This window comes from Grampus griseus (assembly GCF_964374135.1).
Source record: "Grampus griseus genome assembly, chromosome: 6".
NCBI classification, from domain to species: Eukaryota; Metazoa; Chordata; class Mammalia; order Artiodactyla; family Delphinidae; genus Grampus; species Grampus griseus.
This window is the reverse complement of record NC_139000.1, coordinates 106,313,661-106,328,852: the sequence shown is the minus strand read 5'-3', so window position 1 is coordinate 106,328,852 and position 15,192 is coordinate 106,313,661. Positions and strand designations below refer to the sequence as shown.

Here is a 15,192-nt window from a genome sequence, read left to right as displayed (position 1 = left end):
TTCTGTGAAAGGATTCAAGCAACTGGTTGCAAAGTCAGGTTCATTTTTTTTTTTAAGAAATTGCCTTCATAAATTTTAATTGTGTTATATGTACATTGATTCCTGATTATGTTCTCCATTTTTATTCTCTTGATTATTTTGTAAATTATTCACTGCTGTAATTTGAACTTTGCACAGACTTTTACACGGAACCCGATTTCCAGATCTTTCTTCTTTACTTGGTTATCCCACTGGTCAGACCGTGCGGCTCTTACTGCTTGCACGTAATCCCAAGGAGAAAATATGGTTATATTGTAGGCAGTCTTTAACCTCGATACCTACATACTTGAAATGATTTAGGACATATTATTTCTCTGCCAACGTCTATTCCAAGGTGGAAGAGTGATTTTTCTGACTAAGCCTGGGAACAGATATTCCCATTTCAATAATGGGATAGCTAAGGAAGAGCTCGCCTTTTCTCCCAAAGTCACCTAGCAGACTGGTTGTTCATAACGGAATGCTTACCTGGTCCTCTTTTCACCTCCCTACCGGGTATCTGCCATTTTTGGTAAAAGCTCACCCCCTTAGACAGGCCAAGGTAGATCAAAGATTTAGGAGAACTACTCATTTTATCCAGATCATGGCAGTGTCTGTGTGAGCAGACCGTCTCAGAGTAGGTTCAGCATAACTATGCTAATTCCATGGGGTGGCCGGGGATGTTATACCCCAAAGGGTTCCAAAGTGAAATAAGTCTTGGAAATTCTGAAATTTAACAACTACCGATCTCTCAGATGATGGTGTGCATTATGAACTGAAGGGAGGAATAGCACAGGTTTGTTTCTCAGGCTCACTTAACTATGAATCCATCCCAGTTTGTCATCAGGCGACATGTTGTGCTGGAAAATAAGCCTCCTTCTAGATTTCCCTTTACAGGACATAGGCAGGACAGAGGAACATGTTAACCCATGTCACAGGGATCCACTCTGCAGAATTCAGATTCTGAGAGAATTCTGTGGGACACACGGCTTGGTTCCATCAGCAAGAACTTGAAAAAACAAAAAAGACAGGGGGTGGGAACCTATAGTCTGAAAGAGACAGGAGACATATCAACCAATCACAATATATGAACCTTATTAGGAAACAGATTCAAATGAATTATAATAAGAAATAACTTAAAAGTCAATAAAGTCAATGTGAACACAGACTAGATACTTAGTGATGTTAAGGGATTTTTGTTAAATTTTTTATGTGATAATATAGTTGTGGATTTTTCTTAGAGCTGTTGTCTTTTAGAGATACATACTGAAATACTTATAAAGTATATGATACTTTTGATTTGCTTTGAACTAATACGAGTAGAGATGGTTATAATGGTGATGGTTGTTGTGATAAATTTTGAAGCTGGGTAATGGGTACGTTGTGTTCATTATACTAGTTTATCTGCTTTTCCTTATATTTGAAAATTTACATGATAAAAACATTTTAAAAAGAAGACTGCCAGGACTTCCTTGGTGGTCCTGTGGTTAAGAATCCACCTTCCAGTGCAGGGGACGTGGGTTCGATCCCTGGTCGGGGAACTAAAATCCTGTGCACCACAACCTGCATGCCACAACAAAAATCCCACAGCTGCAACTAAGACCCAACACAGCCAAATAAATAAAATTAAGTACATTACTTAAAAAAAAGAAGAAGACGACTGCCAAATCTGTATCACTTTCACATGAGTTCCTTAGAAATCACCGAGGCCATAACTGATTTAAATTACCTTGCTCAGTTTAGCCCAGTTTAGCTGCTCCAGCAGCCTTGTTCCCCAAAGAGGTCATCAGTGACATCCTCCTATGTTTGGAAGAGTATCTCAAAGCCTTGCTTGTTTCTTTGCGATACGGAAATGGAGTGGTTAGTGGCCCCAGAAAACACTGGTTGTCTGAATGGAGGCACGTGTGCCTGTAGGAAGCATTCTCTCTGCAGCCTCTGGTTTATAGGCCCCTGGCTGGAACATCGACAAGCAGATCGGACTTGTGCTACGTGCCCGGGAGCCAGTAGCACAAAGCAGTTAGGGGCAGGGCTCAAAGCAAGGAAGGTGGTGGTGCATTCCAACCAGAAAGGAAGTTCTTGTAAAAACTTCTGTCCCTGTTGCTGCAGTTTTAGCAAAATGAGATGTAAAATTTGTGTTTTTTTTAAAAAGACAGTTTTATTTGAGCCAAACCAAAACCATTTTAAGGTATGTTAAAAACCTCACCTCTTTTCTTCATTCTACACCCCTTCCTACCTCCCTCCCTCCAATCCCCAAGCTGCTCACCACCCAGCCCCCCTTAGGCTAGTTTGTTGCCAGTCATGGTGCTGTCCACTCTGGAAAGTAGCAGGAAGAGCTGATAAGGTGCTGAGGACAGAAATCTCTGGTCTTATCTCTGTCTAGCACACGGTGCCGAGAGTGCATCCTTTTCCTGTCCTCAGACAAGAGACATAAACCGACCATCTCCTGGAAGCAAGGACTTCAAACAGGGCTTGGGGGCCTGCCTCTACTTTCTGTAAGGCCAGAAAGGAGAAAGTGGGTCATTGCTTTTTTTGGAGGTTGTTTTAGTAGCAGTAAAAATGTATGTTGTCTTCTAGACCAACAAACATAACTTCATAATAAGACATGAATTAAAAGAGCAGAAGAAAAGAAAAAGAAGCAAGGGCTGAGGGCAAGGGCTACCAAAACAACCAGAGCTGTAAGTCACTGGGCTGTTTTGTTTGGTTAGACTTTCTGTAGGTTTGCCCGAAAGGATTAGATTTGGCTTTTTGTTTGTTGACAGATCAAGCAAATGGTTTTAAGAGCTTTTGTGATAAGAAAACATTGATACCTAGATGGCCCAGTGTTGGAGGAGAAGAGTGAAATATTGGTTCATTTTTCCTTCTGCCCCTCTGTTATGGCAGGAAAGCAGAAATAACATTCTCTCCCAGATTTTCATCCTGCGATGTAATGAAAATAAGATGAAGAGGAACCTTCCTTTGGGTTTTAGCGCAGCTGGTGGCTGGTGAGGTGATACTTTGCTTCTTACGCTATAGTCTGGAGTGACCGTGGTAGGGACACCGGTGACATGGGTGTAGGCGTTACCATCTCCCTCTGGGTCCTCCTTGGAGCCTCACCAGGTAGACCCAGAAGAGTCAGTCAACCTCAACTTCATCCTCAGTCATCTGGATCCTCATAAAGATCCAGTTTGCAACATAAAACTACAGTATAGAAGAGACCAGGCTTGGTGCTTTGTTACCACTTTTGGAAGACGTTCATCATTGGCCAGTGCTCACAAACAGCCAATTGTTAGAATTCCAAAAGTTAATGACACCTTAAGAATTGTGCTTATTATATAATAGTAAAGGTCCAATTTTATTCTTGCAAGTTTCTTAGTCTCCTGTCACTGAGTGCTGTGAAATTATCTAGGCTACAGTGAATGTTAGAATTATAATGGACCTTAACAACATAGCTGTTGCTTTTCAAACTGTATTCCGTAAAGCCCCGAGAGTTCGTCAAAGATGCCTTGGGGGCCTTACTAAGGGAGAGGAGGGTCAGGACATGAGCTTTGGGTTCCCCCAACGCCACCTCAACCACTGTTCCCCTGGTATATTACACATTGGCCTTCTGTTTAAGATTTCGTCTGGAGAAACACACGCACTGCTAAAACCATGTTTGAAAAAAGTCACTGAGTAGCCCTCCTTCCTTGTTTTGCAAACGATTTGCTTTGAGGCCCAGAAAGTACAGTGACTTGTCCAAGATCACACATTCTCTCAGATGTGAGTCAGATTTCTTGACACCCAGGTCATGGCCGTTTCTACTACACTGAACTTAGCACCTTTCTTACTTTCCTTTGAGTATTTTATACCAGTGCCACTCAAAAGTATCGTCCACAGGCCAGCCCGTGACAGGACAGAAATTGAGAGTAAGCATTTAGAAACTTTTATAGTAGTGTGATTAATTTTTAGAAATTGGAACTTGTGTTTTATATATCTTTTTGAAATTTTGTTTTCTAATTTTTTTTTTTTAACAAAAATCTTGGCCCACAATAGATAGGAGATTTTAAAAAGAAAAATAATTGGCCCTTCACCCCTGGTAGTTTGGGAAGCACTGTGATGCAGGGCATTGAATCTCCACAGAGGTTGAGCCAGTTATGGGCTGCAAACAAGAGGCAGGTCTTGCTTTAAGGAACTTTTTTGGATTTTGAGCAGGTAAGGAGGCAATATTACTTGTTCTTTTTCCTTAATATGTTTCTTGCTTATAAAATAAAATTATAGCTTGCATGAAACTAAGAGATGATATATTTAAATATATATGATAATAATATATGAGAATTATCTATTTAATAGCAGTAATAATTTTAATTTTTATGAACTCTTTGGAATTGTAATCTCAGTTTAATTGGTTAGAGGTTTTGTTGAATGGAGTTGTATTGTAGTTGGTTTTCTTGTTTAGTTTCTGTCTATTCTAAAAAATAAATTCTCCTGTTGCATTTTTTTAAAAAATTTTATTGTGGCAAGAACACTTACATGAGATCTACCCAGACCTTTTTATAATTTTTTTTTTTTTAACTGTGTGTGCCTCCCACAGATGGGAGCTCCTGTCTGGGCCCCGGCCCTGGTCAAGTAAACAGTAGCTGCTGGAGCTGCTCAGTGGTTGTTTATGAAGGACTGGATGGCCACGACTTTGGACCTCAGCCTCCTCAAGATCTTATTTTTTTTGTATAATTTACTTTTATTACACGACTCAGTGATTTCAGGATTTTATCTAATTATTCTTACTAACTTAAATATCCTTTAAACAGAGAATTATTTTGCCCTACCAAATTTACTCCTAGAAGTATTTTTTAAATATTTGTTACTTTAGTTTCTGGTCAGTTAAAAAGAGGTCTATATAACGATTAATCCCATATAGTATACAGGAGCTGAGGGAGAGGACTTTAGTAATAACTTCATTCACCTGAATTAATTTACCCTTCTCTTCTTATTCCAAATAACTATTCATACTCTATTCCTTGTTTCAGAATAGTACGGTCTCTAAAATCTTCAAAAGATGCTATGCTTTCTATAATAAGGAGCCTAAATTTGAGTCGTTAATGATTCCTAAGTGATTTTCAAGTCAGTGGAGTAAAGGTGGAAGAGACAGGCCCTTCGTCAGCCTCTGCTTCTGCTTTTGGAGGCTCAGGCATTAGGCTTCAACTACTTACAGAAGCTTTTTGTCCTGTCTCCAGAGAGCAGGGAACAGAACCAGTTGACCTAGAATCATAAACGATAGCCAGTTTGGATTATTTTTAGGCTTCAATCAAAGAAATTGGTACCTGTGTCACATTGATCATTTCTAGCTTTGGAGGAGCCTCGTTTATCTTGTAACAGCCAGTGTGTTGTGAAATGTTGTCACATGGATCACTGCAACTTTCCAGGCCTTAAGACTGTTGAGGGAGGCAGGAAACCTGCTCCTTTTTTCTTTTCCCTCTCTTTCCCCAGAGGCTGTATGACTCTTGTCAGTAGCTCTGATGTCAGTTACTTGAGAGAGGTTGTTGCCATAGAGAACCATCCCTTTAAAACATGTTTATGTTGGCTTTTCGTAATGAGTGGTAATTTGAGCAGCTGATGAGGCAAGTGGAAAAAAGAAAATGAACAGCTTTGTTAGCACTGGCCTTCCTACGAGGCATTTGGCATTATTTGTAGTTCTTTGCTGTTGTTCAGGGAAAAGCAAGATATTCTGTCCCTTCCAGTCCCCTCGTTATCTTCTCTGAGCTGTCCAGTTCATTTATCTGAGTCTGTAAATTCCAGGCAGGGTTCTAATGCCTAACGTTAGAGAGGTATCTGCCTGCTTACAGTGGGTTGAGAGTTCTCTTTGATGTCAGATCACTTCGTAAGCAAACTTCGTCCTTGTCTGCCAGAAATCAAACGGCAGATGGCAGCCCTCTCTACCCCTCACTAGCATAATTCAGTAAGTTAACAAGAGACTGAGATTGAGAACTTCATCAAAACCCAGAGCCCTCCAACCAACTCCGTGTGTGTGTGTATATACTTCACATGCATCTAACATTTCCAAAAAGCAGACTATATTTCATAATAAATTTTATTCATTCAGCAAATATTTACATAGCATCTGTTATGTTTACTTATATACTAGAGAGAAAACAAATTTTTCTTACTGATGAAATTCAAAACTTTATTTATGGACACTGATATTTGAAATTCACATAGTTTTCATGTCATGAAATAGTCTTCCTTTGATTCTCTCCCCCTCCCTCCCCCCATTTAAAATGTAAAAACCATTCTGATCGGCAGCAGCCGGATTTGGCCCTCGGGGCATGTGCCAGCCAGAGAGCCCTCCTGGAACCCCTGCACAGGTCCTGGGTTCCTAGAACCTGTTTGCATGAGCATACACACACTGTACACATGTACACACTCACGTAAAGTTAAGAGTTGCTGTGTAGTTCTAGTTCTGTTGTTGTATTTTTTAATTTTTAACCCCTCTTCGAATCAAAACTTCCCGTCAGTCAGTGGAGTCTTGTATTTGTTTTTAACTCTTGTGATGCTTGCTAATCCTGCAAGTGATTGTGTTTCCCAGGCAGATTCCATGCGGCTGGTTATTTCTGAGACTTTGTGTGTTTATCCTAACTCCACATGTGAGTGAGTGAATGATATCTTGAAAAAAACACCAGATTTTACCCCTGAGTAAACTTCTTGTGAGTGCAAACATAGCTCATTGTCAGTGAAACAGTGTTTTCAATCATGTGGAAACCAAAAAGCTACCATAGAAAGCAAGAGAAGAAATGCTGACATAGTCGCACAGTCTCTGCTCTATGACCAACATGTTGATCGCTCCTTGCTTAACCTCTGGAGGCAAACCATTCTGATGACTCGCGGGAATGCGCAGCTTCCCAGGTTGTGTGATGAGCTCAAGATAACATGTAGGCTGCACCTTAACAACCTGCTGCCGGGGGCTTCTCGTGGAACTTGATCCACCTGTTTGTCTTCTCAGAGTCATCTCCTGACTTTGCCTTGGATGTACTCTAGAACTCGCTTGCTTTCCAGCCTCTTCTCTTGATGGCGAGAACAGTCACAACCCGCGCATGTCACCTTATGGCTGATGTTCAGCCCGCCCCACATCATGCATGTGATAGTTCCATAAAACACAGCACCCCATTTTCCCGATTTACCTAATCTTCCAGAAGGTGACGTGATGACATGTGGAATAATAGACCAGAAGAGACATGTATGGATCGTTTGACTGAGCTGTTCATCGCTCAGGGCCACAGGGAGTGATGGGCTGATCACACTAAAAGGCACTGGGATGCACCTGCAGAAGTTAGCGGAGCGATTTGCACTGGGAGGCAAGGTGGCATCTGATTAGAAGGGTGTGGTTTCATCTGGGTGGGAAGACTGTCCACTGCAAAATGCTGATTCTCTCTTTGCTTGCCACCCTTCCAAGCCCCTTCTAGTCTTGAGCCCCGCCTGGCACGCAGAGGAACCTGTGCTGACAAATACAAAGCTTCTGGTTCAGTGAGGGGGTGGGAGTGCTTCCCAGCCTGGATCTGCCTGGGGCTGGTGTCTTCTGTGCTTTCCTGGAGCGCTCACCATGTGTTTGTTCTTCATTAGAGGCTGTGCTGAACCCAAATGAAATAGGCATGATTTCTGCCCTCAAGGAACTTAAAAATTCCTTGGGAAGATGCTTAGAAAGCAAATTATACAAAACCAGAAAGTACAAGTAACCAATTGCTAGTCACAGGAGTAACCAAGGGAGGTTGTTCACAGGGGACCAGCTTCTTGAAGGAGGCAGCTTTGCACTTGATCTTTAAGGGAGTGACGCATACAACTGTGTATGAAGAATCTGGAAGAGCGTCGCGGGGAGCATCACAGGCGACCGCGGCAGTGCCTTCGGCTCCCTCTGTTGGCGAAGGGTTTTGTGCTCACATGTCCTGGCACCCCCTCACCTCAGCACTGCCCCCATCTTGACGGGCTTCATACCTGAAATGGCTTCATACCTGAATTCATCGCTGTCCTAAGTGGATGGGCGCAATTTCTGCCTCCCAGGAGACATCAAGACATAACTTGTGTTTGTCAGAGCTGTCCTGCCGGAAAGTTTAGAGAAGATGCAAGTGTTCTTTCAAACTACTCACTTGCCAAGCTTTCTTAACTCTTCACAGACTAATGCAGCACAAGCTGATGACACAGGCTGGGCTGGAAGTGTGCATTTGTTCATCACAGGCAGTAGTTCTCAGAGCTAATGACCCTGTTGCTAAGTCCATTACCCTTGAGCTCTGGCTGTCTGCTTTTTCTTTCAATGAGAAAGTTCATTGAAGGGTTACTGTTGCAGCCTGTGTCGCAACGTGGAAATCAAAAGGCTTCAATCATCTTGTCACTTAAGATCGGCAGTGACATATGAGAAAGGCTGGTGAGCTAAAGCGTTGTGCCTTTGAAAGCTCATCCTGGACTGTATGCTTATCATAACTGATAAGATTTTATGCTTGTGGTGCATCTGCCCCAAACACCTCCCTGAATTCTCTATCCAAACTGCTGTGATCCCTGCCCCAAAAGTTACTAACCACATTCTTCTGAGAATAGTAAAGAGAATCCTCTATATTTGGGCAATTCACTGTTAATCCATCTCAGTAGACATGGTTGAATGACACCGAGGACTGGGAACCCAGAAGAGCTTGAGCAGACAGCTCACTGAGCTGCAAAGCCTCTAGGCAGAGTACCTAAAAGAAGCGAAGAACAAGCCCATGACATTCTGTAGCCATTTGAGAAAAGGCGACATGCATCTTTCAGGCACCTGAGATGATTATGGTATATGATAGCTAATTTCTTAAGTGTCTCTCTCTGCAAGGTCTTGTGTCCTTTGCATCCAACTCTTCCCGCCCCCCGCCCCTACCCCATTTGTAATTCAGAATGGCCAGAGATAGGTTGAGGCCTTAAGATTCTCCAGCTCTAATTATAAAACTCTTGGGCTTCCCTGGTGGCGCAGTGGTTGAGAGTCTGCCTGCCGATGCAGGGGACACGGGTTTGTGCCCCGGTCCGGGAGGATCCCACATGCCGCGGAGCGGCTGGGCCCGTGAGCCATGGCCGCTGAGCCTGCGCGTCCGGAGCCTGTGCTCCGCAACAGGAGAGGCCACAACAGTGAGAGGCCCGCGTACCGCAAACAAACAAACAAAAAAACAACAACTCTTAAGCCTGGTTTCAGGCTATTTTTTTATTTATATGAATTGCAAACTAGATAATAGAGTTTTTTTCTATTTAGAAAGTAGTATCTATTTCTTGTGGCCTTTTTTTCGACCTGAAGTTTTAGCATCAGTTAACTTCTGCCTCATAAAGTTGAGCATGGACCAATTGATATATACTTAAGTGTTGGGATGATTTCTGAAGAGAGAAACAGTGACAAGTGGGTCTGTGTGATGCAGGCCGGAAGTTGGGATGCTGGCGTGGAGGGCGTGGAGGGAGGACGGGCTCTGCACCTGGCAGCCTTGGGCCAAATCCTACTTCTGCCAGTTCCCACCGTCAGGCCTTCTGAATATTAAGTGCTTTGAGGTTCGGTTTCTACCCCTGTCAAGGTGAGGTGACACACGATAATAAGTGATTGCCACACTGAAGGCATTCAAGAAATGATAGCCGCTTTCTTCAGTGCACCGGGCTGCGGGCACTCTGGGTCAAGTCTCCACACATGATGGAGGGAGTAGTCCCGCCGGGCTCTTCTGGCTTTAAGCCACTGAGGCTCTGTGAGCTGGGGAGCAGTCCTCCTGGGTTCTGACCCTCAGAGTGTTTATTGGTTGGGGTAGAAATTAAGGCCCTTGCTGTCACTTGGGAAAATCCATCGTCAAATGTTTTTTTAAACACAGGCTGTACACTCATAGGTTCTGAAAGAAATGAGAACACTGTGGGGTTTTCTGAGGCAGACAAGATTGACCCATGAAACAGTGTTTTAGAACAACACAGACTATTTCATTTTATATTTTTAAAATGGTAGCTTTTAAAATATATGGAAAATAATTCAAGATTCTCAATGTAGCTTTGGATCTTTCTTTTTAATTAACAAAAAGGGAGGTAGAGTAGTGGATATATTACAAATTTAGGGAGAGGTCTTTTAAACTGTTTCGTTGTTTCCCTTACCGTTTCTCCTCATTGACCGAACTGTGTCTTTGGAAAGCTTCTTCGTCTTAGGTGCACTGCATGGCCTCGGATATGCACAGCTGCAGGCGACATGTCCCTTCCCCAGCTGAGTGAGGAGACCAGTGAACTGACGGGACATCAAGGCCAACAGAAAGGCTGGAGGTTCTACAGAGAGACCCCTACCTAGCTCCTACTATAGAGACTCTATCCCTCACTGTCCCCAGGGGAAAGCCTGACTGTCCTTGCGTATGCTGTGACTGGACAGCTATTTTATCTCTTGGCATTCAAGCAGGACTTAAGGAATCTTAGACTGTAGAGGCATGAAGCTGAGGGAGAGCTTGCCAGGTCATTCGTTCCAGAAACCCATCACATTTCCGCTTCCATCCGGATATTGGTATTTTCCATTGGTATTTTCCCGACTCTCTGCCTCTTGAGAACACAAATTTTTAGGGTATGTAAAGGATCAGTGGAGACTTTCAAGCCAAGGTATCTAAAAAGAGAACCTTCAAAACCTTAAGTACAAAATGGGAATTTATTATCATTTTAAAAGTTCCAGCTTCTTACTACCTTTCTTAGAAATATTAGGATGATTTCCAGGACTTAGGTTTAAAATAGATTCATATTCCAGTTAGTAGTCACCCCAGTTTTTTGCTTTTATTGATTTTAGCTTCTAATATATAGTGTCAGTTCTTTTAAATGAATGCTTACAAATTATTCATTGCAAAATAGTATTTGGCCCTTTCTGTTCTCCTAAGTAGTATTACTAGATGTGCTCTCCCGCTGTATGCTCTCTTACAGGTGGTGTAAAATATTCTCTGTGGATGGACTTGTAGGTGCATTGCTGTCACTCCTGCATCTTGGCCTGACAGTTGGGGTGACAGTGGTCTATGAGCTGAGCTCACCTGCTACCTGCTTATAGAGCCTCACTATCCCTCCTCTGCTGTCTGGTGTCACAGAGGAATGGCCAGCCCAAATGTCATTTCATAGTTCAGTAAATTTTAGACTTTCAGGTCTAATTTAACCTACTTATTTGACTTGATTAGTAACTGAGACCCAGAGAGGTTATGGGATTTATCTAAGGCTCTCCATTAGTTAATAGCAGGAATTGGAATTTTAAAAGAAAAGGTTTCCTAAATCCCTAAGCTTAAATCAAATGTTCGGTAAGATCATTAGTTAACCATACCTCCCTTGCTAGTATTTTGTATGGAACAGGAAGTTTTCAAGTTATTTGTAAATTTATTTTACTAGATTTTAGAACACTGTTAGCAAATTGGGATCCTCAAAGTTTATGAAGCAGTGAAAGTCACATTTGGTATTACAGATTTTTTATTTTTTGGTGGGGGGGTTGCATTATGCGTTTAGTGGAAATGTGGGAAGAAGCGAGTTTGTTGCTATTTCAGAGTACTAAAAAGTTGCCGGTGCTTTTCTCAGTACTTGTTTACTTTGAAGAAGAGACCAGATATGAAAAGTATTCATTTTCTTAAAAAAGTGTATATTGTTCACATTCATGCATTCATGGCTGAGAATATAGAAACAGGGATTGTAATCACTGTAGTAAAACTGGGTTTATGATTTATAAAGTCATGAAATATGAGACCTGGGCTTTGCTTCTACAGCAGTCAGGTCTGCAACCTATTCCTCCTTTGTTGCCATGGTTTTCAAAACAGGTACATTCCTGGAGTGTGGGAGGCTGCCCACCACTCTCCCCTGCAAGTCATTGTTTCGCCTCCACTTCCCTTGGGTGCTGGCATCTCTCTGGCTTGTCTCCACGCCCCGCTGAGCTTGGTGTGCAGTGGCCCATGATTATTAAAATCCTTATCACCAGAGGACTTGATTACGAGCAGAGTTATTTTCTAGGATTAGAAAGACCCGCAGAGTTCAACAAGTGACTCAAAAATGATCTTGTGTTTTCTAGTAATTAAAAGTGTGATTAATACCAGTACTTAGTTCCTGTGATTTAACTGTTAAAAGCAGGAATTCAGAAGGTAATAAACAGGTGAACAAGGTAAGGAGCCATAGGATATGACTCGAATTTGAGTTCCTAGGACACAGATACACTCCAGAGGAGGTGGCCCACGTAAGACAAACTCCTCTCATACTGTGAAGCTAAGTGAGACCTATTTTATGTAAACAGGCCTGCTTCATGGAGACTTGCCGTGTGTGGCTGTGTGCCGTTACTAAACGGAAGGCAAGACCTTTCTCGTCCATCAGGCGGGGATTGGCTGGGATCAGGAGAGGCTTGAGAAGATTTTTCATCCTGCTGTGCAAAATTTCAGCTCTTTTTCAACATTTGAGGAACAAAAAGACAAAATGACCTTGTGTTTTTGGCTCCTGTGGCAGCTATTTTAAAATTTTTCTCAAAATTACCTCGTGGGATTCCAGCCCAAACTGAATATTGATAGATAACATTTAAAAAGCTCATTTGGTTTATTCCACATGTTCTGCATTTTACCTTTTGAAATTTAAGAAACTGACTACGTGATTTTGTGGTTTTAGCCCTGAGTAAAATAAGGTTTGTGCTGATTAGATAAGCTGTGATGTTGTTGGTAAGGTACCCTTTGGGGAGAGCTTGCTGGGTCAGCGGCCATTCAGAGCCCAATTGCCCACTGATATAATACTGATTCAGCCGAAATTTCAGACGGGACGCAACTTTGATCCCACTGAGCCGGGTTTTGAGTGCTGCTGTAACAAGAAAATACCTTGTCCAGTTATATGTGTGGTTGTAATAAAGTTAGCTGCACAAGCAGAGCTTTGCCCGCCCAGTTCAGAATAATTTGCAGACTCCTAATTTGGAAACTGATTTATTCAGAAAACTGTTTTCCCACCTCATGAAAGGGTCGGACCACCCATCTCGTCCTGTGTGAATAAGTGAATGTGAAGGGAGAAGCCAGGTAATTATGAAAACCTAAGTTTAGTGTATTTGTTTAAGGGCTTGATTATTTTAAAAGACTGTGGGCAGAATTATTCCAGACACTGACCTTACCTAAAGCACAGTCCTTATATGCTTCCATTTGAAGGTGCTTCCTTTTTCACGCACACCTTTTCATCTCCCTACTGCCAGCCAGCCACAACCTATATGGTGTGATAGCAGCATTTGATTTTTTATCCCAGCCTATTAAGTTAGCATTTTTGTTTTCCTCTTCTCAAGCCTTCTCGAGCCTTACAACTGAGTGTATTCATGTAAAATTAAAATGTAAACCACACTTAATCCCGGCGGTTATGAGTGAGTAATTCCTCCATTTAGAAGCAGACGGACACAGCCATGGGTGTCTAGTTCACAGCAGTGGGGGGGGGGGGGCGTCTCATGTCTCCCACCCCCAGCTGAGGGCAGAGGGCACCCCAGCTCTCCTGTTCCTTCCGGGAGGAAGGGGGCACACGGGCCCTTCCAGCCCCGGTGCCTCCTCTCTCGAGCGGCCAGAGGGCCATGCTCTGGACACACCAGGGTTGAGGCTGGCACGTGGCTCCTGGTTTAGCAGGGGCTCCCATATACGCGTGGCGTCTGAGCTTGTGGGTCAGGGCGCAAAGGCCTGTGTATCCACAGCGAGACTAAGTAGGTGTCTGACGACACCCCAGAGCTCCGGGCTTTTAGGGTCCTTGTTTCTGATGGAGACTCTGGGAACTTCGTTGCCATTTATAAGGTTGTTGCCAAGGGGCCATTCTGTCAGAATGGCGTCCAGGTGACTCACCATCTACCTTGTGAAGTTAGCCTCCGACTCCCCGGCCTCCCACCCCGTACGGCCCTCAGCTGGTGCGCGTGGCCACTGCATTCCGCACCGTGCGGCTCAGCTCTACCCGACAGCCGGCAAGGGGTCCAGGGGGAGCCCGGCCCCCCAGCCACGCGGGCTCCGGGCGGTGGTGAGTGACTAGCTGATGCGTAACCGGTGTTACTCTTCTCCCCACCTCAGGGCCAGCCCAGTCCCGACGCTGCAGAGGGGACTGACGTCTCCCCCATGATCACCAGTGCCTTCACCATCCGCGAGTACTTTGCCAGGCGCATGGCGGAGCGCAAGAGTAAGGTGCAGGGCACGGCCGTGGGGCCAGAGGCTTCAGAGACCCCAGTGGAAAGGAAAGCAGGGAAGAAAAGAAAGAAAGAGGGGAAAGATAAAAGCGTGGAGAATTGCACCCACCCCAAGGCCAAGAAGAAGAGAGACCAAGTTGAGTGGCAGCTGGGAGACCCACGCTGGGACGAGAATTCTGGTGCTGCTTCTGAGGGTGAAGAAGGTTGCGTGGCGCCACTCGATGACCGGGACCCTCCCTCGAGGCCCAGAAACAGGAAAGAAAAGAAAAGGGGACAGAAGCAAGCTGAGACAGCAGAGGACGGTACGCTGGATGAAACACCAGTGAAAAAGAAGAGGAAAAAGAAGAAAGGTTCCAAATAAATTCTCTGGAGCCAGGGCCTCCCAGCTTCTCAGCTGTCAGGGCGCTGCTGGGGCAAACTCCCTGGCCCGACGGCAGAGCCGGTTCACTCCGCGAGCCGCGCGCAGCCTCGGACACGCCCGGCCCTGCTGCATCTCGCCCTCACGCTTTCCCAAATCGGATTCCCAGAACTTCTTAGTGTCCCAAATCATGGCTCTCAGAAACAAATACATTTCTTTCTTAGACTCTGAGTCCACCGTATTTATTCCCCTTCATGTGAGTACATCGTTATGTGCACGTGCTTGTGTGTGTAGGTCTCTCACAGTCTGTATTTGCTCTTGATTTCTTTCAGTAACAGTGAACTGTGCTTCCTGCTGAAGGACTCGGTCTAATTAAAGGATTAAGAGGCAATAGTTGGCATTCAGATAGCTCTTTTTGTTCTATAGCCAACCGTATGTTTCTGCCAAGTTGCTTTTATATCATTACATTCCCAAATCAGAGAGTTGTTTTGGTCTGGTTTGGTTTGGTTCTGATGGGGAATTTGTTTTAATGCCGTCTTTTCCACTAAGCAGTGGCAGCCGTGTATTTTGAGGAGTTTGAGCTGACGGTGGGGGCAGTTTAACTTCCCAGCGCTCTCACAGGAGCCCTCTTGCGGTTCCTCAGCGAGAGTCGGTGGTCGGATACATTTCCATTAGGTGTCCTCAAGGACAGGTGCCCTAGAGTGGACTCCTCCTTAACGGTGACCGT

The 15,192-nt window shown here is 44.0% G+C and overlaps 1 protein-coding gene across 1 annotated transcript in view; it reads left to right on the top strand.

Annotated features, from left to right (window-relative positions):
* Positions 1 to 14,776, top strand: part of PINX1 (PIN2 (TERF1) interacting telomerase inhibitor 1) — an 83,469-nt gene extending 68,693 nt beyond the window's left edge. Inside the window, exon 7 of the mRNA XM_082656845.1 lies at positions 13,995 to 14,776. Coding sequence (XP_082512971.1) covers positions 13,995 to 14,468 — 474 coding nt within the window. The 3' untranslated portion in view covers positions 14,469 to 14,776. The remainder of the gene's footprint in view (positions 1 to 13,994) is intronic.
* The last annotated feature ends 416 nt before the right edge of the window (positions 14,777 to 15,192 follow it).